At 46.7% G+C, this 22,278-nt stretch overlaps 1 protein-coding gene across 1 annotated transcript in view; it reads left to right on the forward strand.

The window, feature by feature from the left end:
* Positions 1–22,278, forward strand: part of CROT (Carnitine O-octanoyltransferase) — a 220,813-nt gene that overhangs the window by 121,482 nt on the left and 77,053 nt on the right. Inside the window, exon 4 of the mRNA XM_055075955.2 lies at positions 7,756–7,880. Within this exon, the coding sequence (XP_054931930.1) occupies positions 7,756–7,880 (125 nt within the window). The remainder of the gene's footprint in view (positions 1–7,755; positions 7,881–22,278) is intronic.

Genomic DNA, 22,278 nt, shown 5'->3' on the forward strand with positions numbered 1-22,278 from the left:
TTTAGAGGGTAGCAACTTCTTTTGTTGGTTTTTTTCTTAGCCGCTGAATTTGGCGGGCAATCTTAGCTGGGCGGGGCCAGGAAACAATCCGCCATCTTTGTCTATATAAACAGCTAGCGGGGAAGGGCACTTGCAGTATATGCGTATACATGTATATCGCGATGGTCGGCTGCACCTGGCGAAGAGGTGGCAGAACCCGCGGAGCGAAGCCGCGTTGAAACTTGTGCCGTCGCCACTGTCACAGCCAGTGGCCACGTGACTCGACACGGATCGGCGCCGCTGCGCACAGTTCCGTTGTGCGTTTTCATTCCCGGCGTCTCGGTTGGCTGGCTGGTTACAGCCAGCACGGGCGAGTTGTTCGTCTTCGCAGGAGCCGATGCGTGACTCTTTGTCCTGGACGCACTTGCTCGGCTCTTCCGGAAGGTGGTATTGTAGCCGGCTCATCACGAGTTCCGATTGCCGTCTGTTCGTAACCGCGTGTTATGCTTAGCGCAAAATGTATTTTTTTTTTTTTTAAGCGAAGCTGTCTGCATATACATTTCCGCAATTTTGTGGGTTGCCGTCGGTTGTCTCGCCGAGTAGAAGTAAAGCCCCTATACCTTCGAAGGTAGAGGGGCTTTAAGTAGAAGCGGTCGCCATCGGGAATATGATCGCTTTCGCGAGGTTTATTCGCGACTCGGTACCAGACGCGACAGCGTTCCTGGCGTTGTGCTCGCCGTCTTCGTGAAATGCCAGGAACGTTTTCGGCTGTCTACTTCGACGGCGCGTCCGGTGCCAAGTAACGTGAAATCTCGCGAAGGTGGTAGCATATCTATGGTGGTAGCATCAGCGATGGTCCTCGCCCTTTGTAGTGCAAACTGACGTTTGCACTACAAAGTGCACCTTTCTTGATGATGGGTAGTTTCGGGACGCGTTCGTCGCTGAAATCCGATACGCGTTTCTCATTGTGATGTGCCGTTTTGTTCTGCTGGTTCATGAAAACCTCACTTACCAAACACTTTCCCCCACAGACTTGTATTAGCTCTTTTTTTATTTATTTATTTAAGGCCCGTTAGGACATTACAGATGGGTTGGGAGGGGGGGGGGGGGGGAGAGCAGGGCAATAAATTGCACAAACATAGTTCTCCATGTGCAGCAGTAAAAATCAAAATATTGGATGGAAAAAAAGAAAGTTACAGCAATTGATCACAACCAAGACAAGGATCGTCAGGTGACGTATTCCGCGACGATCGCTTTCGGCGATATGCACGCTGACTGCTTACCCGGGAAGCCATTGTTGCACTGCCAACGCGCGCTTTCGAACGCTTCACAGCACTATAGAGAGCTCATCATGCGACTGCAGAGCGGCTCGGGTGTGTTCTGTTCGAGTGTATCGGCCGCAGTACGGCTTCTACGCACTGGCTATGGTTGACTACGGCCGCTTTAGGTAAATTGACAAGAAAGTGTGAAATGTCTTACTTTATTATTAAATTGTGCTGCAACTCACGTGAGTGCGAAGCACTTTTTATTGCGATATCAATTATATGGGCACTCCATGTAGGCGCATTTCTGCCTTCGGCGTCCACGTCGCCGTGAGGTTCCGTATAAAGTCCAAGGGTGAAAAAATTGTTGCCGCGCGCCGTGTGCCGTATCTGCGAAAGAAAGCGTGCGAGGGTGAGCCGGCGAACGCGGCTCAATATTGACACGTGCACTTGTTTATCTTTATCGGGTGACCACGTTTCACCCCCCAGCAAATTTTATCGCAGGGCGCAGGACGCGTCCGCATGTATCGGAAGTTTCTGGAATGTTATTGCTGATTCCATTCGCAGTCTGTCACAGAACCTTGTCTAATCTGATTGCATTATGCGCGATGCGAATAGTGCAGAACTTTGTGGAAGACACGCGGGTCCCCAGTGATTACTTTGGAACATTCGACGACTGATGTATAAAAGCCGACGCGCTTGGCACGCTGAGCAGATTTCGACGATCGCCGTGTTCGCCGCTATCGTTGTTCTTTGAGTGTAGCCTGCTTTTGAGGGCACAAGTTCGCCCAATAAACGCTAGTTCCGTTCATCACAGTTTTGCTGCCTTCTTCACCGTCACTACTACGTGACAATATAGACACGAACGGCACCGCCGAGCGGCGCTATCGGATGGAAGGATGTTATAAGCGTCCCCTTTGTGCTACCAAGCATTTGCTATTATACTGCCTAATATCTTACCTAGGTTAAACAATACACAAAGAAAAAAAAAAACTATGAACTACCACACCCAAATTTTATGATCCCCTATTGCGAACTGCGCTTTTGTATGTCTCCGTCTTTTGTCACTTCCCTAGTTTTCTACAATCCTACTTTTCCTACAACCCTACTTTTCCCTCTAATCGCCTCTTACTAATATGCCTATTGCGGACATGTTTACCACTGCTCCCGCTGAACCCAAGGGCTTCAAGGAGGCCAGTGTTGCCTAAATCGACCGCTGGGTAGACGTCTTCACATTCTAATAAAACATGCTCCATAGTTTCCCTAGCTTTACCGCAGCAAGCGCATGCTTCTTCTTCCTTATTAGAGAGTTTTAGAATAGGGGCCCCAAAGAAATAGCGTCGAAGCCACTGCGCATGCGCGAGACGCAAAGTGCGTTTGGGTTTTGCGTTGGGAACGCTATTTCACCGATTTAGCGGGAGCTCAAATAGCGTTCCCAAAAGCTTTGCGTCAACAAACATGGCGGCACCCATCAAAGCGACGGCTCTAACCTAGCACCTTACTGGGTTCGATTCGCGGTAATGCGTGAAGTTCGCAAGCTAGGAGACGTGACTGCAGTTATCGCTTTCTCTCAACTAGCGTGTGTTATGAAGATTGATTCATTAGACGGCGCTGCTTCCGAATTCGAGTGTGGATTTTATTAGAGATTTTATGGCTCGTAGGCCTAACACGGCTAAGCTTGGCTGGTGAAGGCACGTAAAGTTGGTTTTGTTGCTCCAAACTAAGCACAACTAATTGTTTGCTGCTTGAAGAATAACCTCTAAATTGTAATTAAACGCGAATACACGCAAGTCAAAATTACTATTCATATCATGAGATGGTATATTTTATTTAATTATTTTTAATCGTTTTTCTTAGACGCCGTAGTGGCGCTGTCAGCGCAAGACGCTATCTGCAAACGCAAAGCCCTATTCTAAAGCTCTTCACTCCTGCGTGCCCCAACGCTAACACTCGCAAAGCTCTTTGGGGCCCCAAAATATTGGGGCCCCTATTCTAAAACTCTCTATTATATTTCGCTTTATAGGTGCGTGTTCTAAGGCATCCCGATCTCGCTTCAAGATCGGGATGCCTTAGAACTTCGATGTCGCGCCAGCGTGAGAGCGCAACTAGCGGTTGTACACCGGTCCCACCTCTCGTTCGCACCGCCTTGATTGCCTCTTGCACGTACAGCGCGTGTTTGGGCATGTTTCGTACCGCGGGCGGTGTGTGCCTACGTTTGTGTGCGTGGACGTTTTATTCGAAGGATGATTTACACACTTCTGTTTGCCTTTAAGAAGATCGGTACGCTTGACGATTATTTTCATGGCTGCAATGCGGCGAAAGGGCAGCGCCTGCTTATCCACACTGAGCAGGTAATCGGAAACATCGTATGTACCGCCGGAAAAATCGTCGGCACATACGATGCGTGTTGGCTAAAGTCAGTTTTGCAGTTTCCCACAAAATGTTTACTACAAGTCCGTGTTGTCTCTGATGTCGACAACGGAGTTCCATCGACACTGTGCGGAAATAAACAAAATATATCGCCGTATAGCACAAGTACGACATGCGCACACAAATTTAACTAGTACGCCCCCTACAATATAGAATAGATGCAGCAATGTAAATAGCTTGGCCATTTTTTAAGTGCTCAAGAGACGGAAGTTGAAAGTATTAGTAATCATTTCAGCTTCAGCAGTGGCGGCGCCGCCACGAAGACGCGGGCGTGTCCAGTAACTCGATCGATCGGTGCAGTGATGACGCAGGAATGAACTCCGGTCATGTTCAATGCATCGTGCGCCTATTCTATTTCTCGGCACGCGTGAACTTCGGCCACTGTTAGCGCGTGCAACAGATGTGGTTTCCATTCTTGGGCAGCGCACACACAAACGAAACACGAGAAAGACAGAACACGCGCTGGTCGAACAGCTGAATAAGAGGATTATATACCCAGTAATCACGATATTCATGTGGATTACATGTAAAAACCGTCGTTCACTCACGAGTGATAAATGAATGGAATCGCTTCGTTTGCCAGTTGTTTACTTCGTTCAGCGCACCGCAGTAATCCATGTCTTTGGAAAGATTGGTTGCGCTTTGTAGACGGTCACAAGTAAGAAGACAGGACATGCGCAAAGTCTGTCGTCTGCTTTATTCGTACCATTTTCTTGCGAATCGGCAGAATTTCACTGGTGGCATCAACTCTTGCGTTTTTACATTGCTGTCGTGACAGTTAACAACGCAATAATTTCCAGTCATCCGAAGAGGCGCCGTCGCAAACATGAGACGTTTCGCCAGGGGAGAAACGAACGCTGGCGTGTAGGATGAAATTTAGGATGAAAAGGATGAAACTTGGGCGTGCGGACGTTGCGTGCGCGAGCGAGGAAGATGGGGCGGAAGCGCGCCCTCTTTTGTCACGAGCGAGGCACGGCTGTGAGGCGTTCTTCGGCGGCTGCTGCTACGGCGCGGCCAAGCAGGCGGCGTATCTCGAAAGCGATCTGCGACGTGGCCAAAGTGCGCGCCCGCGCTGGCCTCGATGCTTGCAGAGTGCGCGTAGTGCCGGTAGCTTCGTATCCGCTGTGATTTTGACGTTTCATTCGCGTTGAAGTGAGAGATTCACGAAGGTCAGTCGCTCGTTGCTGCTGCTGCGATTCCTCACTCCAGCGTTTTTACGAGTTTCCGCAGTCATCGATCGTGATGTGTTCTTGTTTACCTGTGCGCCCGTGACACCGTGCTTGTTAATTTATTTAGTGAGCGAATATTTACAAGTTTATACGGCCGATAAAACTACCATCCTTACTTCGTACACTAATTTGTTATCGCAATCGATGCTTCGCCTTTTGGTCGAAACTCCCGACTTCTTTGATGATATAAATCGACACCGGAAGTGCTGTGGAAAAGCTTCTCCCGCACGGTTGAGGCGGGCATGTCGTTCCCGCCGGTGTGTGAGGAACGCGAGCAACGCATTGTTCATCGTGCCGCTGTCAGCTGCTCCAAGACACTGTCACAGAAAATTGTCGCTTATACAGGGCAACACAATGCACAAACCGATGAACAGTCAACAAACGTCACTGTGCAAAACCACCTGCAAACCATCATAAAATACTATAAACTACCATTTCTCTTATTGTAGACCGAAACTACTAGATGGTGCTTTTCATTTTCCGGTCCTGCTAAAACAGCCAGTCAGCACGCGCCCGATGGCAAAGGTGTGGCTAAGGCGATACTATTGCCGAAAGCGATCGTCGCAGAATATGTCCTCTGTATTGTGGCAAAGATGAGTGGAAGATATCTGTTTAGGGAAGAACGAGCACTTGGCATGGCGAAATGTTTAGAATGAATGCCAGCCACAGTTGTGGTCCATGAAAACACAAAACCATGCACTAGCTAGAAAGTAAAGAAGAAATTAATATCGAAATAACTTCGGCATAGTAGCACAAACAGAGGAATTCATACAACTCTGGCTTTAAGTGCATTGATAAATGTGGTGTGGTCAGGGATTTCAGCAATGGAGACTGTGTGTCCCAGCTAATGTTAGCCAAGCTGTTCAACGAACGAAAAAAGATTTTTAAAATGAGGTGGAAGGTACAATTATGAGTAAAACTCTTGCTTGGGCTAGTTGGTTCATGCTTGAATTAGTAAAGGCAAGGCGCAGAAGACCAGGACACAAGAAGAACACAAACGACAGGACCGGCGCTGAAAAGCACCGGTCCTGTCGTTTGTGTTCTTGAGTCCTGGTCTTCTGCGCCTTGCCTTTACTAATTCAAAGAATTATAAGACCTGCGAAATTTAATCATCAGAAATCTGACAACCGAGCACCATAGGTCTTAAAATCTTATCTTGCACTGTGTTTTCATAAACTATTTTATTTCGTTGAAGAGACTTACATTGACGTTGGCTTACATTAGCTGAGACACCCTATAAAACATATCATTGGGTTAGTTGTTGGACTTCTGTATGGCCAAATACAGGAAGTAAGACCGGAGGGGGCTGGGGGCTGCCACAGCAACGGTGACAGGTGCCATGAGGTTGATATCCAGTGCTCCAATGCTTGTTTACACCCTATAGCGATTCACCTGGAAACTGATAGATGGCTGCTGCATTTGTTTGATCATCCTTTGGAGAGTGCTGATATATCAGAAGACGAGTGTTTTTCACTTCTTCTGGTTGGTCAATAGGGAGAAGCTAATAAGCTTAGTTTCTTGCATGCTAGATGACACCTAAACAATCGCTCATATCACAGCGTATTGTAGTACACAGATTGCCCGGTGTCTTTGAGACATTTCAAGGAAGTTGGCAGAGTTCACTATTCGTAGATGAGCCATTAACAAGCATACCCTTTGAAGCAGCAAGCTGCCGAGCTATTTGTGTTGGCCTATCCCTGAAGCTTCGTCGTTCACATAGACCAGGGACATATATCTATAACAAGGAACACATTTGGTGTTTCACAACCATGCATTTTCGACCTTCACTCTTTTCATTTGACACTGATGTCCGCAGTAGCCCAGTGGCTATGTTGTTGTGCTGCTGAGTTTGAGGTTGTGCGTTCGATCCTGGCTGCGGTGGTTGCATTTAGATGGGGGCTGAATGCTAGAACGCCTGTGTACTCAGGTTTACGTGCACGTTAAAAAACCATAGGTGGTCAAAATTAATCCGCATCTCCCACTCATAATCACATCGTGGTTTTGACTCTTAAAACTGCAAAATTCATTTTTCCCCGCACCATTTTTCCCCCGCTCATGCAATGCAGCCTTTATTATTGATCATTGACTGGTACATTAACTGGATAGCACCAAATGGAAAAGCAAAACAAGAAAGCAAAAAAAAAAGAAATAAAAGAAAATGTGTATCCCACTTGCCATATTTAACTTTATTAAATGCAAAGGTGAGCAAACATAATCTGAGTGCAAACTAAGCAATCCCAACCAGGTTCCTGGAAATGTCCACATAGGGCTAAAGCCAATTGTGGTGTAAATGAAATGGAGTAGCAACCCAAATAAGATGTAATGCAAATTGCAGGAACAGAAAAAGAAAGCTTGTCAGGCTTTTATTTATGAGGAAAGCTCTCAGGCATACCAAAAAGAGACTAGTATATCTCAACAGGGATCGCAGTTAAGAGCAAATGGATCTCTCGGACGGGTGAAGTTGTACCGTGTAGTTTTTAATAGAATGGTTGGTCCAGAATGTTGGATTGCATGCACTGAAACCTAGATCGTGTGTGTGTGTGTGTGTGTGTGTCTGCATGTAATATATATATATATATATATATATGTATGTATATATATATATATAGATACATACATACATAATGTAGCAAGTACCAGCAGAGGAGCGCTTTTTTTTCAGCGGTACTTCTGGGACAAAGCACGGCACAATAACTGGCTGCCCTCTTTTGTTTTAACTTTCACCTTCACAAACAGCATATTGATTGAAATGGTGTTAGAAGGCACTGGGAAGCCACATATAACAGTATCTTTTTTTCATCTCTGTAGTAGAATAAGTCTCTTATCTTTCAGCATTTTGTTTCTCTTTTCCGCAGTTCGTGCTGTTGCGTCAGACGAGGAGTATGTGCTCACCGAGGGCATCGCCACCGACTTTGAGAATGGTATCGGCGCCGAGCTCCACCAGCGGCTCCTGCAAAGGGCACAGCACTCCAGAAACTGGGTGAGTCACCTCCTGACAAGTATGCTGCTTGTCAAAATGCCACTGGCATTAATCGGACTCACTATCAACGTCTTTGCCATCACGTTTCTTCTCTCTCTCTTTTACGAATGCCTTGTCCCCTTCTCTGCCTGTGATACTTTAGTAGAACAGGTTCTTGCTGTGTCCTCTCCTCCAGGCCCCACAAGGGCACCTGGGTCAACAGGCGTTTGGTTTGTTGCAACACCACGTACCCGAGCACACGAGAGTTGGACCTTCTCATGCCTAACCGTGCATGGCTTAGTCGTGTTCGGGGAAAAAGGGATCCTTGGGAGTGCTTGGGCCATTAAGGCTCCTCGGCGGAAGCAACACACCCATTTGACCTCCGCTTCACTTAGATGGCACCCCCGCACTGACCCACCCAGGGGAAATCGGTATTTGCGTTTTCTTATCCTCAAATCCAATCTTCACATTTCTCTCTCACTTCCAATCTCTCCTATATTCTTCTCTCTTCCTCTTACTTCTAATTTCCCAGGCAGCGAGGGTTAACCTTGTGTGATAGCCAACCTTGGGTATAGCATATTTGATTATAGGAGTAACGCACAGCTGGCATTTGCAGGACCTGTTTTGCACATTTTGCGGCATCCCCTTGTTTGGCTCCATTGGTGGGTGGCTGGCATTGCTGCCAAAAACTGAAGATTCCTTATAGATAGTTATTTTATGAAACTCCCTGATCACCCTAAGAAATGAGGGCGCACCAAAGTTTCAATTTTCTGGCCACCAATGAGAAAGCTTTGTGATGCAAAACCAGAAAAGAGCATGAGTCATCTCGCCTTTCTTTCTTGCAAAATGTTTAGGTGATTCAATAGGCCCAGGTTACAGTGCTACAAAGCTAGTTAGTCGCAGTTGAAGGCAACGAAGGGACTACTTTGGTTTTTATAAGAGACGGGCGTGGACAAACAGCTATGACAGTGATGTCACGTACCACGCAAGAGTGACGGACTATAACCGACAATGTGTGTGCTGTGTGCGGTCTCTCTCTCTCCTCCCCATCTTTCATCTCCCCCATCCTGCTCCCATGTGTAGGGTAGCAAACTGGTTGAGCTAAACTGGTTAACCTCCTTGCCTTTCCTTCTCCACCTTTTCCTTCCTTCCTTCCTTCCTTCCTTCCTAGTTAGTGGTGGCCTTCTTTTGGAACTTCATATCAGGAAGCAATATGAAAATCTACAGAACTTTGTCTCTTTTTGGAACATTCCAGTTACTGTGAGGCCACACTGAACTACCGTACAATTCTGAGCAAGCCTTCCCTCCCCCCCCCCCCTCCCCCCGGTAAAAGGTAATCCAAGAAAGTTTGCGGCAGGGGGCCTTGCTCAGTCGCGGAGCAAAATTCAAGGGCTGTTTGCCCTGGATCCGGCAGCCAGCGAGCTAAGCCTATACCGTCTGCCAGCAATTGCAGGCTTGCCTGGCTTGCTTGTTCGCTTCGCAAGTTTGATACTTCGCAGGTTTGACCAAAATGGTGACGATGAAGGCTGTGGCTATGCAGATACCTTGGCTATGATGAACTATCGGGCCTCGGCAGAAGTGCGGATAAACAATAAATTTCCGTAAGTGTAGATATGTGGGCTTGTTGGTGTAACGTTTTCCAGTTTTTTCCTATAGGGCAAATAGCACAAGGACGTAGAAGATAAAACAGACACACACAGGCACTAACTTCCAACAACAATTTCTTTCTGGAACGGATGGCACTTTTATACCCTCACTTCTTTTTAACAAGCACACGTGTCTACTGACAAGGTAACAGAACAAAGGATAGTACAACTCACTTGCAGACTAGGCAAAATCTATAATGTTTAACGCATGTGCAGGAATTCCAACTCCTTCGTTGATAGTGACGTGGACGATTGGCTAAGACAAACATTGCCGAACTCTTCAATGCTAGCACTTTGAATGGCGAGATGAGGTAATTAGCATTTACTTTTTCCGATAACTGTATCTTCAAATTGTGGAAGGCATCTGCAGTTATGACAAGGAAGCCATCTGGTGAAGGCTTTTTAACTTTATTGGAGTGCTCTCTAAGCCTATCATTAATGCATCTGCCGTTTTGTCTGACATATAACTCTTTCCGCAGGGCAGTGGAATACGGTAAATAACACAAGTCCTACAGTTAATGTACCCTTTTCTGTGCTGCTTTTTGCGCGCATCCTTTGTTTTTCTGTATGGTCTTGTTATTGCACACAACCTGATAAGCTTGTTTGGAGCTACATGAACTTAACCTCAACCTTGGAGCGTACGTTAACTGTAGGACTTGTGTTACTTACCGAATTCTATTGCCCTGTGGAAATGAGTTATATGGGACAAACCAGCAGATGCATCAATGGTGGGCTTAAGGAGCACTCTAATAAAGATGACAAGCATTCGCCGGACGGCTTCTTTGCAATTCATTATCATAAGTGCGAATGCGTTCCACGATTTGCAGATACAGTTGCTATAGGGAGAAGCAAATACAAATTAACTCATCCATCATTGAAAGTGTTCGCATTGAAGAGTTGGACAATGCTGTTGTTAGCCAATCACCCATATCACTATCAAAGAAAGAGTTGTAATTCCTGCGCATGCTTTAAACATAATAGTTTCTGCCTAGTCTGCAAGTGAGTTCTACTATCATTTGCTCTGTTACCTTGTCAGTAGACACTTTTAAAAAAGAAGCGAGAGAAAAAAGTGAGGGTATAAAAGTGGCGTCCGTCCCGGAAATAAATTGTTGTTGGTAGTTAGTGCCTGTGTGTGTCTGTTTTCTCTCCTACATCCTTGTGCTATTTGTGCTGCAAGAAAAAAACTGCAAAATAAATGTCCTTCTTACTGTATTGTGCCATTTTATGTAATTTAATTTGCAATTTCATAAAAAGTTGACAAACACTGTAGCCAAGCAGGTCTAGTGAAAGTGCATGGAGTGGTGAACAAGGTGAAAAAAGTGAGGGGGCGCTTGCAGTGGTTAGGGGCACTTGCTCAGAATTTTACCGTATGAACACCATCCGCGGCTTTATTTCCACTGGCAATCTGATGGAGCTGACCGAGGTGGAATTTGGGAAGGCTGGAAAAAGCAAATTGTGATCCACGTGAAACGAATTAAGATGACGCATGACTGGAAAGAAATCCAGACAAAGCACCTCATTGTCATCTTCGGCTCAAGTGTGCTGCCTGAGACAGTCGAGGTCAGGTATGTCAACATCCGAGTCAGACCGTACCTACCGAACCCTCTGTGATGCCGAGATTCGGCCACAGTTCACAGAACTGCCACAGCCGCCAAACTTGTACAAATGCCGTGTTTACGAACACTCCTCTCAAAACTGTGAAAACTCTTTCCGCTGTCTGAACTGTGATGAGGTGCATGCCGCATACTCGCGGTCCTGTCCGTCACGGAAAAAAAAAATTGCAACAGTCAAAGTGAAGGAAAACATATCATTCAGGGAGGCACGCAAGCGGGTATCAAACCTGCCAAAGAAAAGCTTTGCCGAAGTGGCGCGTTAGGGGGCAGCGTCACAACAGCCCCTGGCCATTCGTGGGATTGAATCCCAGCCACGGCAGCCGCATTTCCATGGTGGCAAAATGCAAAAACACCTGTGAGGTACTTAGATTTAGGTGCATGTTAAAGAAAACCAGGTGGTCCAAATATCTGGAGTTCACTACGGTGTGCCTCATAATCGGATTGTGGTTTTGGCATGTTAAACCCCATAATTTAATTTTAACAACGGCCCTCGGCAGCAGTCTGGCCCGCACACAGGGAGCCAGCGGTGGTGCCACCCACCCCCTCGGTGGCTGCAGCCAGTGCTGCTCCACCGTCCCAGAAAAAGGTGCCTTTGGTCTCCGGGCTGGTGGCCTCAAGTACCTCATCCTCCGAGACGAGGCCTTCTTGTCAGACACACCACTCACAAGAGCGCATGTCCAGCGTCTCACAAGAAGCGATGGACATAACAGCCAGTCAGACGGTGCAGCCAGCGCCTCAGGAGCTGCGCAATTCTATCAACTGCTCCAAAAAAGACAAGCATTGTGTCATGGTGCATTGAAAAGGCTCTGTGAGCTAATTTTCATTTCTTTGATGCACAGCATTAACACTTCTCTTATTATGCAAACATAAATACTACAATGGAATGTTAGGACTTTTCCGTAACCAGACAATATCAGAGAACTCCTCCATAACTATTGTAACGGATAGGAAAGGTGCGGACAAGAAGAGAGAAGAGAAGACAAAGAGAACGAGGAGCTTGAGAGGCAGGGCTGCGCTACGATCATGCTACGATCATCATCCATCGCCTGTAAATAAAACCATTTCTTCGCAGCTCTTCGTAACAGTTGTGGTGGAAGGTGCGGGGTAATCAACACCCGAAGACGGAGGCTGAACCACAAGTTCTTCGACAGAGCCGTCGCCTTTCTGGACTCCCACCGAATCCCCCAGAGTTGAATATGTCCCACGACGTAGACGAACAATGGCCCATTCCAACTGCTGCACCGACAAGTTCTGTTCTGCAACTGAGAGATGCGCGTCCCTTCGACGGAAGATCGGACGAAGACGTCGAGGAATGGCTCATCCATTATCACCGGGTGAGTGCCGCCAACAAGTGGAACAGCGCTTCTCAGCTTTCAAACATTGTGTTCTTTCTAACGGATACTGCGTTCTTGTGGTTCGACAATCACGAGGAAACGTTCACAACATGGGGAAGATTTGTTTCGGAAATCAAAGAGCGATTCGGTGACTCCGCGACGAAAAAGAAAAGGGCAGAGCAGACGCTACTGCAACGTGCACAAGTGCCAGGCGAAACCTGCACGACCTACATTGAGGCAGTAATAAAACTGTGTAGGATGGTGGGCACATCCTAAAAGGAATCGCCGAGTATGTATACAATTTCCTCATCGCAAAAGACAACCTGGCTTCCGTTGCTGACATCATTCGGCACTGTCGCACTTTTGAGCAACTAAAGACGAGGCGCATCACGTTGAAGTTTGGCAGGCTAGCCAATGTGACGACAGTTGCAAGCGTGGACAGCAACCATCCTCTTGATCTTGCATCAACAATCCGACAAATAGTTCGGGAAGAGCTCAGCCTGCATGCGCAAGTGACACATCCAGGCACTCATAGCTTCCGCCTACCACCAGATTTCGAACCAAACGTGGCATACTTCTCCCCGTATCCTGCGGCAAGGGGCACTGAGGATTATGAACTTGCGCCCCGACAGCTGCCACGTCTCTACGACAGAGGCCCTACTTATGACGCTCGGCCACAACGAGAGCAGCCGAGTTTTTACCCCCGAGGCCCTCTGACTTCTGTCAGGCCGCGACAAGAACAGCACCGACCCTACTACCACAAGCAAGCAGCAGGGACACGTTATCCACATGACAACGAACTTTCTCGCCGCCCGCAGCCACCTACCATTCATTTTGAGGAAGACGCTGTGAACCGTGACCCTCCCGTGTGCTACAACTGTGGTTTCACAGGCCATATAGCTCGGTATTGTTGCCAAGGCCGTCAATCACGTAGGACACCACCGATGTTCTCGCCACCCAGAACCTGTGCTTCATATGACTTGCGGATGACTGATTTGCTTCCAATGGACCACTTCTCACACGAGACCAGACGCAGCGATTCGCCAGCATCTGAGCGGAGCTTGACGCCACCAAATAACCGTCCCTGCCGCTCTCCGTCCCCTCGGCACCATTCTTTCTCACCGCCGCCGGGAAACTAGCATCCGCGGCCAATGGAGGTGTGGTCGCCGGACAGTCTTTGCAAGAAATACCTCTGCCTGTTGTGATGTTCAAAAACAAAGTGAATATCTCTATTGACGGAATACCGACCATGGCGTTAGTTGATACTGGGGCGACTGTGTCTGTGATGAGCCTCGCTTTTAAAAACCGTCTAGGCCACAAAGTTATGTTTTCTTGGAACGACGGTATTACCTTTCGTGGAGTAGGCGGCGAGTGGCTTCATCCCCTTGGTGTTTGTGCTGTGAGTGTTTTGTTGGCTGGGAAAGTGTTTGTGTCGGAATTCCTTGTTCTTTCTCGTTGTTCGCACAATGTTATTCTTGGTATAGATTTTCTTGAACAGTGAGGTGCTTCCGTGGACTGTGGTTGTGGCGAAATATCATTGAACAAGTTATTTATATCGGCACATTCTGAAGAAAGCTCGGGTGGTGAAGACTGGGACACAGACACACTCATTGTTCTTGATGAACCAGTCACCCCAGTATCAACTAACGCCATGGTCGGTATTCCGTCAATAGAGATATTCACTTTGTTTTTGAACATCACAATAGGCAGAGGTATTTCTTGCAATGACCGTCCGGCGAGGCACCATCGTGGTGCCTGACGCCCGTTGGTGTTTCTGCAACTACTGTTGATGCTGATTGTGTTGACCTTGTAGTTAGGCCTCACCGCATAAACTGTGCTAAAAAAGATATACTTGTGCCCTGCTCTGTCGTGCTCTGCCCTGCTCTGTCGCCACATTGTGGGCGCTGAACTGTTCCGCGACGCTGGTTGTCCTTCCTCGCAGTATGAAAATCGCTCTCTTCGATAAAGCCGCATGTAGCTCAATAGCGGCACTAACTACGGACGTCTCTACAGCTTGCTTTCCTTGCGATAATGGCCATTTTGAAGAGATACTGCTCGGCATGATCAGCAAGGCTCTCGGTACATCGAAACGGCAAGCACTGGTACAGGTCCTTGCCAGGCATGAGGCTGCATTCGACTTCACACATGGAGATGCACCCCTTCATTTACCGTCATCCTGCGCTCGTCACAGAATAGATATCGGCTCAGCACACCCCATCCGCCGGAAGCCCTGCCGAGTGTCATCGTCCGAGCGCAAAGTTATTGCAGAGCAAGTCAAGGAGATGATGAACAAAGGTATCTTTCAAGAGTCGTCTAGTCCATGGGCAGCCCCAGTAATCCTGGTCCAAAAAAAAAAAGATGGCTCCTGGAGATTCTGCGTGGACTACAGACATCTAAAGGCAGTGACGAAGAAGGATGTATATCCACTACCGCGAATCTATGACGTCATTGATTGCTTACACGCTGCTTCTTACTTCTCAACACTTGATTTGCGATCGGGGTATATTGGCAAATACCTATGGACCCTGCCGACAAGGAAAAGACCGCTTTCGTGACTCCAGATGGCCTATTTGAATTTAATGTTATGCCTTTTGGCCTTTGCAATGCTCCTGCCACCTTTGAAAGATTCATGGACACAGTACTACGTGGTCTAAAGTGGGAGATATGCATGTGTTACCTTGATGATGTTGTAATGTTTGGCCGCACGTTTGAAGAACATAACGAACACCTCAGCCTCGTTCTCGACTGCATTGAGAAAGCTGGACTGGTTCTAAAATCAAAAAAGTGTCGGTTCGGCGAACGTCAAACACTGGTCCTGGGACACTTAGTCGACAAGGATGGCGTCAGACCCGATCCTCGTAAGATTGAAGCGGTGAGCTCCTTCAAGCCACCGTAGTCAGCACAAGAACTCTGCTCATTCATTGGCCTATGTTCGTATTTTCGTCGTTTTGTTCCCCGGTTTGCCGACATCGTTTACTTGTTGACAAGTATTTTGCGACAAAATGCATCCTTCAATTGGACACCAGAGTGTGACGCATCATTATCTCAACTGAAGTTCATACTAACGTGAGCACCCCTCTTGCGTCACTTCGATCCATCTTGCCCGACTGAAGTTCACACTGATGCTAGTGGAATCGGGATAGGAGCAGTGCTTGTACGTCACAGTGGCGCAGAACATGTTGTCGCATATGCCAGCCGTTGCCTGAGCAAATCTGAACGCAATTATATGGTTACGGAACAGGAATGCCTGGCAGCCGTTTTGGCCATACAAAAGTTTCGGTGTTATCTTTACGGTAGACCATTCAAGGTTATCACTGACCACCATTCTTGCTGGTTGGTTTGCGTGATCCCTCTGGTCGCCTCGCACGTTGGGCGCTGCGCCTCCAGGAATACGACTTTGTGGTATCCTACAAGAGTGGCCGTCGTCACGCTGACGCAGACTGCCTCTCTCAGATGCCTCTTGCGACTACTGCCTGCGATGCTGAGAATTTTGACGACTGTCTCACTGCTGTTACTTCTACGTTCCCTGACGCGGCAGACTTTCAGCGAGAACAACGGAATGATGTTACCCTCGATCCGCTTTTTGTCGCCGCCCGTACTTCTAAAGGTAGCGGTCGCTTTACTGTCCGTGATAAATTGCTCTACAAAACTAATTAATCCGGGCATGGAGCGCGTTTTCTGCTTGTTGTCCCCGAGAGTCTCCGCTCCGACATTCTACGCGCCATGCATGACGATGTGACATCCAGCCATTTCGGCTTTTACTGGCCCAAGATGTACGAAACAAGCAAGCGCTATGTCGCTAGTTGTGAAATGTGCCAACGTCACAAGCGACCGACCACCGCAGCCCCGGGTCCCCTTCGGCCATTGAACACCGCCCAGTACGCCGTTCGAGCAAATAGGCATTGACCTTTTGGGTCCATTCCCGTTATCTAACAACAAGAACCGTTGGATAATTGTCTGCGTAGACCATATTACACGAGATGCAGAAACTGCAGCCATACAGTCTTCTACAGCTGCTTGCGTGGCAGTCTTCCTGCTGCGTTCCGTGGTCCTTCGTCATGGCCCACCACGTGTCATCATCAGCGACCATGGTCGCCAGTTCACTGCTGATGCCATTGAAGAGTTACTTCGTTTGTGCACTTCACAGTTCCGTCATTCGACGCCATATCATCCTCAGACCAATGGCCTCGAAAGGACGAACAGAACGCTGACCAACATGCTTGCCATGTACGTCTCCTCCAATCATAAGAACTGGGACGACGTGCTTGCATTCATCACTTACGCATACAACACGGCGAAACACGAAACCACGAACTATAGCCCATTTCATCTCCTGTATGCAAGGTTACCGCGAAGCCCTCTGGACACTTTCTTACCCTTCGTACTGCACAGTGACAATTCTGTATTGAAGACTTTGTGTCTCGCCGAAGAAGCCCGTCGAATAGCTCGTCTTTGTACTCTGGCCTCGCAAAGTCGTTCGAAAGAGCGATATGACAACCGTCGCGTACAAGTATCGTTGGAAAAAGGTGACTTGGTTCTCCTTTGGACACCGCAACATAAGCGTGGATTGTGCCAAAAGTTCTTGTCACAATATTCAGGCCCATTTGTAGTCGTGGACCGCCTGAGCGAACTCACTTACGTCATAGCTCGCCTCCTGTGCAATGGTCGGCGATCAAGCAGAACTCAGCTGACTCATATTGCTTGCCTGAAGCCTTTCTACCCTGCTTGTCCAACCTGACTCGCCCCACGGGCTTCGTCTGCTTGCGGGGAAATGTAACGGATACGAAAGGCGCGGACAAGAAGAGAGAAGAGAAGACGAAGAGAATGAAGAGTTTAAGAGGCCGGGCTGCGCTACGATCACGCTACGATCATCATCCATCGCCTGTAAATAAAACCATTTCTTTGCAACTCTTCGTAACAATATAATCCTAAGGTGCTGTGTGTTCAAAAGGCGCACTTGAAGAAGACACTATTTTTCTAAAAGATTGTGACGATGCTAACGCCTCATCTGGTGGTGTAGCCATCAGAGTTGATAAGTGTGTAGCATGTCACTTTTTCTACTTAACACGCCTCTTGAGGTAGCTGCAGCAGAAGTGATCTTATTCAACAAGTTAGTTACAATCTGCTCGTTATACTTGCCACGTAATCAACAATTAAATGATTTCAATTGCATAGTGGATCAGCTTCCTGAACCCTGCAGAATTATACGTGATTTCGATGTCGACAACAGACTCTGGGCAGATGCCCGGTGTGGCACTAGAGGGCGAGTCATTGAAATTTTCCGTTTAAGCTCTGGTGCGTGCCTTTTTAATAAAAAGAATGTACATATTTTAACCCTTTACTGCACAATTTTTCGCTTCCTCAAAATATTATTCATGGAGTTGTAGGGAAGCATAACAGTACCTGTACTCCCATCGAAACTTCCTTTAGCAAATGTCTGTGGTTTCAATTTGCAGAAAAAGGGTATGTTGCATATTTGCAACAATGTGCAAATAAAGAAGAAGTTGAAAGTAAAAGATAGATTTAGTGCGATTCATACTCAGATGCTTATTTGCACGAGACAATCATTGGTGCACCTATGATTTAGTGTGGAACAAAGAGAAGAACTTGGGCATGCTTGTGCAGCACAGGTGGTTCCCACACTTCGTGCAGTACGTCAGGCAGATTCCCGTGCAGCCAGGAAACAATGCAGTGTTTTCGGGTTATTGTCAAAATGTAGAACATCGAAGCGCAGACGTAAAGCTGTGCCCGTGACGACGTGACACGGCAAATGCGGAGGCACAGCGTACTTTTGAAAAGAAGAAAGGAAATTCGACCAGAGAACATCTTCTCCACATATTGAATCGAAACGGTCTTACACTCGTGGCTGTCGTGACTAATTGAATAGTCACTGCCTTCACCATCAGGAGGAATTGCTGGGCTATACCAGCGTTTCGTAGCCATTGCACTTTTCCGAAGAAAATAAACCATGTACACGTTGTTGCATTTGTGCAACATAGCAACGTTGTGTCGCCAGGAACAAACTATTCCGAAATGACAATGTTTTTTTGAACCTACAGAGTCAGAAGGATGTGGAGCATAGCGTAAGAATTTTATTGCGCTTTGTCCTATGGAGAAATACATTTACAATTTGTAAAACTTACCTATATCACTGCTCGCGGGCGCGCGCAGCCTCCGCCATGTTTGTTTTGGTAGAAGATGCGAAGGATTAGCACAGATTGCAGCACAAGGTGGCGCGTTTTACAGACCAATGTTGCGGATATGCAACAACGTGTACAGGCAGCTCCAAACTGACGTTGCTTCGGTTTTTAACGCCGTTCATCAGAATGTTGCGTAAATGCAACAAGGTGCAGTAAAGGGTTAACTTCATCGTAACTCGTACTCATCTATTGATCTGGCCATTGGCTCTGCCTCATTAATTCATGACCTGGAATGGGAGGTAATGAAAAATCCACTAGGGAGTGACCACTTTCCTATAGTACTTCACCTAGTTGAGCAACAAGACTGTTCACCACAAATACCTCAATAGAAACTAGCAACGGCTGAATGGAAGCAGTTTAATGAATCAAATGGAAGCAGTTTAATGAATCAACCCATTTAACACAAGATCTTACCTATGATTTTAGTGTAGATGGTGGTGTACGGTATCTTACAGCTTTTATTATCGACACAGCAGAAGAATGCCTAAAAAAATGGTCATTCATATAAACTATGTGTTCGTTGGTTGAATGAAGAGCAGAGACAGGCAGAAAAAAAGCAAAACAAGGCATGGGGCATACTGCGTCAATTGATAACTGCAGAAAACCTTCTTGAATTTAAACACATCAAACTGCAATGAAGGCAAACAAGACAACATGCAAGGAGAATGAGCTGCGAGAGATTTCTCTCAAGCATAAATTTCTACATGCAGGAGGCAAAAGTTTAGGATAGGCATAGAAGGCTCAACAGGCAGCAAACCCAGCGATTTTATCGGCTCCGGTATTCAGGTAAACACAGCTGGACTAGGCGTTTTAAGGGGTGGAGGTGTAAACATAAGTGGCCTGCACTGTGCAGCCACCTGGTGGGGCAGAGCTCCAGACAAACACGGCTGATATTACAGTAAGCAAGTGTATTTTACTTTGCTGCAGGTCTAAATTTTCAGCAGCAACACAATTGCGCTGCTGCCGAAAAGTTACACCAGCAGCAATGTAAAATACACTAGGTTACTGCAATAATATCTTTGCTTGTCTGGTTGAGGATGGCAAAACGCCAAACCACCTGCATTTACCTGAATACCAGAGAAGCTAAGTCTGATACCTTAAAAGAACAAGCTGGTTCTTTGTACTTTGAGTGCGTCTCTAGCTCAATTCATTATGCTAAGATGTTCTTTAAATATAAAGAAATAGCGGCACGTAAGACACTGGATTGGAAATGCAGGCCGAATGAACTTTATAATCATCCTTTCAGCGTTGCCGAACTGAGAGCCTCATTAAACACATGTCAGAGCTCTGCACCTGGAGCTGACATGATCAAGAACTTGCACAAAGACGCACAAATAACACTACTTGCACTTTTTAACACCATTTGGGCTTCTGGATACCTGCCCTCAATATGGAGAGAGGCTATTGTAATTTCAGTAGTAAAACAAGGAAAGATCCATCTTCAGTTAACAGTTCCCATCGAATAGCGCTTACAAGTTGTCTTTACAAGCTATTCGAGAAAATGATAAATTGTCATATGTTACATTTCGGCGACTCTAACAAACTGCTTAATTCCTATCAGTGTGGTTTCAGGGAAAGTAATTCTACAACCGACCATGTCGTGCGCATAGAGTCAAACATTCGTAACGCTTTCATTCAAAAGCATTACTTCTTGTCGATATTCCTTGATGTGGAAAAGATGTATGACACAAGGTGGCGCTACAGGATATTGCAAGATTTGTCAGAGATGGGTATTTGCTGAAACATGCTTAATGTTATAGAAAGCTACTTGTCAAACCGCATATTACATGTCAGAATTCGTAATGCTCTCTCCAGGCAGTTTCTCCAGAAAACGGGGGTGTCGCAGGGTGGCATACTAAGCTGTACTCATTTTATTGTAAAAGTGAATTCTTTATGCTTGTCAATTTGATGCACCATATTTTATTCAGTATACATTGACAATATGCAAATAGGCTTCAAATTGTGTAATCTTGCAATTTGGGAGTGACAGGGTGTCAAAATGTGCTAATGAAAATGGGTTTAAGCTAAATCCCCAGAGAAGCTCCTGAATCCATTTTACAGATAGAGGCCTGGTCCCAGGTGTTGATATTGAATTTGATGGACAAAGCATACCTCTGAACATAGAACACAAATTTTTGGGTGTCATACTTGACTCTAAACTATTTTTCATACCCTACATCAAATACATGAAGATTAACTGCTTAAAAACAGTGAATATTCTTGATGTTTTGTCACACACAACATGTGGTAGTGATAGGAAGTGTCTAATGAACCTCCACAAGAGTCTCATACTGTCCCATTTGAATTATGGCGCTGTGGTCTATCACTCTGCCGCACCGAGCACACTAAGAATGCTGGATGCCGTTCATCATTTAGGCATCCACCTGGCCACAGGACAAATCCTGTACAAAGTCTCTGCGTGGATTCGAATCAGTGGTCACTAACTTTGTAAGAGTTGGAGTCATGCATGTAATAAGGGATAGCTGGCCCATGCCGTCATCCAACTCATCCACGCTAAGGACGTTGTTGAAGGGAAGAACTTGTTCTCATCGAGAACGAGGAATACGGGATTTATATACAATATCTACATCAAGGGTGGAGAACATTACCTTTATCAGTCTAGCATGACTGAAAACGACACACCGCAAGCAGCCGAAAATAGCTGCTTAAACACCCTCCGTCCTTCTCTAGATCCCTAGGCGAGGGAAAACTGCTGTCCAACCTTTGTCCAATCGGAGTGTCCAAAGTGGTCGTAGTCAATCTACCTTTGAGGGAGGAGGTCCTCGCAGATAGGTTGTCACACTTGACTCAAGCTGGTGCCTCTTGATTCCAGAGCTGACTTCGCAGTTAGCCGCCGCGTCTGTCAAACGACTGCGATGATTACTGGGGCCTATGAGGAAGTGCCACAAAGCACCCATTTCCAGCAAATCTCTTGCTTCAATTAGACCGTAAAGGCGACCGCAAACCAACTAACAATACTGGTTCCACCAAACATTGCTAGCCTTGCTGGCATCATTGGGCTGTCCACAAGAGGTGCATTGTTGGCTTCATGAACCAATTCATCACGGTGGTCTGGGAGAGGTTCAAAGGACACTACCCCTGCAGGCCGATCGTAACAGCTCCTACATAGCCCAGAAAATCTCGACTGGCCAATGGTGATAACCGCTGGACAGGAAGAGAATGGATGGTGGCAAGGGCAGTCTTGCTTGGCTTGCAGCGACCAGCTGCGAAATGCTGACACACCCCAGAAAATCCAACAATGACAGGCAACTGCAAAGCGAACCCCACAACACGGCTCTGCGCAGAGATTAAGTACCCTGGATCTCGCTTTAGGCCCGCCAAGCTTCAAAGGAAGCATAAGTGCAGAAACAACAGATACTGCATTTTGCTATGTCAATTTTTGAAGGGATTTCGGGCTGACAAAGTTAGCAATCATGGATGGAGCCCTTCTAAATGAGAGGGGATCTCCTTGGCTTAACAAAAATAAATATAGCAACGACAAAAATTCATTGGGATCCCTAAACGCAGAATTCAAATTAGCCTGTTCAAACTATCCGTATTGCTATGCAACTTTCCCTTATTATATCTAATGGAGAAGTTGTACTCTTGGAGAGTTAGGCTCCATC

This window comes from Dermacentor andersoni, chromosome 2 (assembly GCF_023375885.2).
Source record: "Dermacentor andersoni chromosome 2, qqDerAnde1_hic_scaffold, whole genome shotgun sequence".
NCBI classification, from domain to species: domain Eukaryota; kingdom Metazoa; phylum Arthropoda; class Arachnida; order Ixodida; family Ixodidae; genus Dermacentor; species Dermacentor andersoni.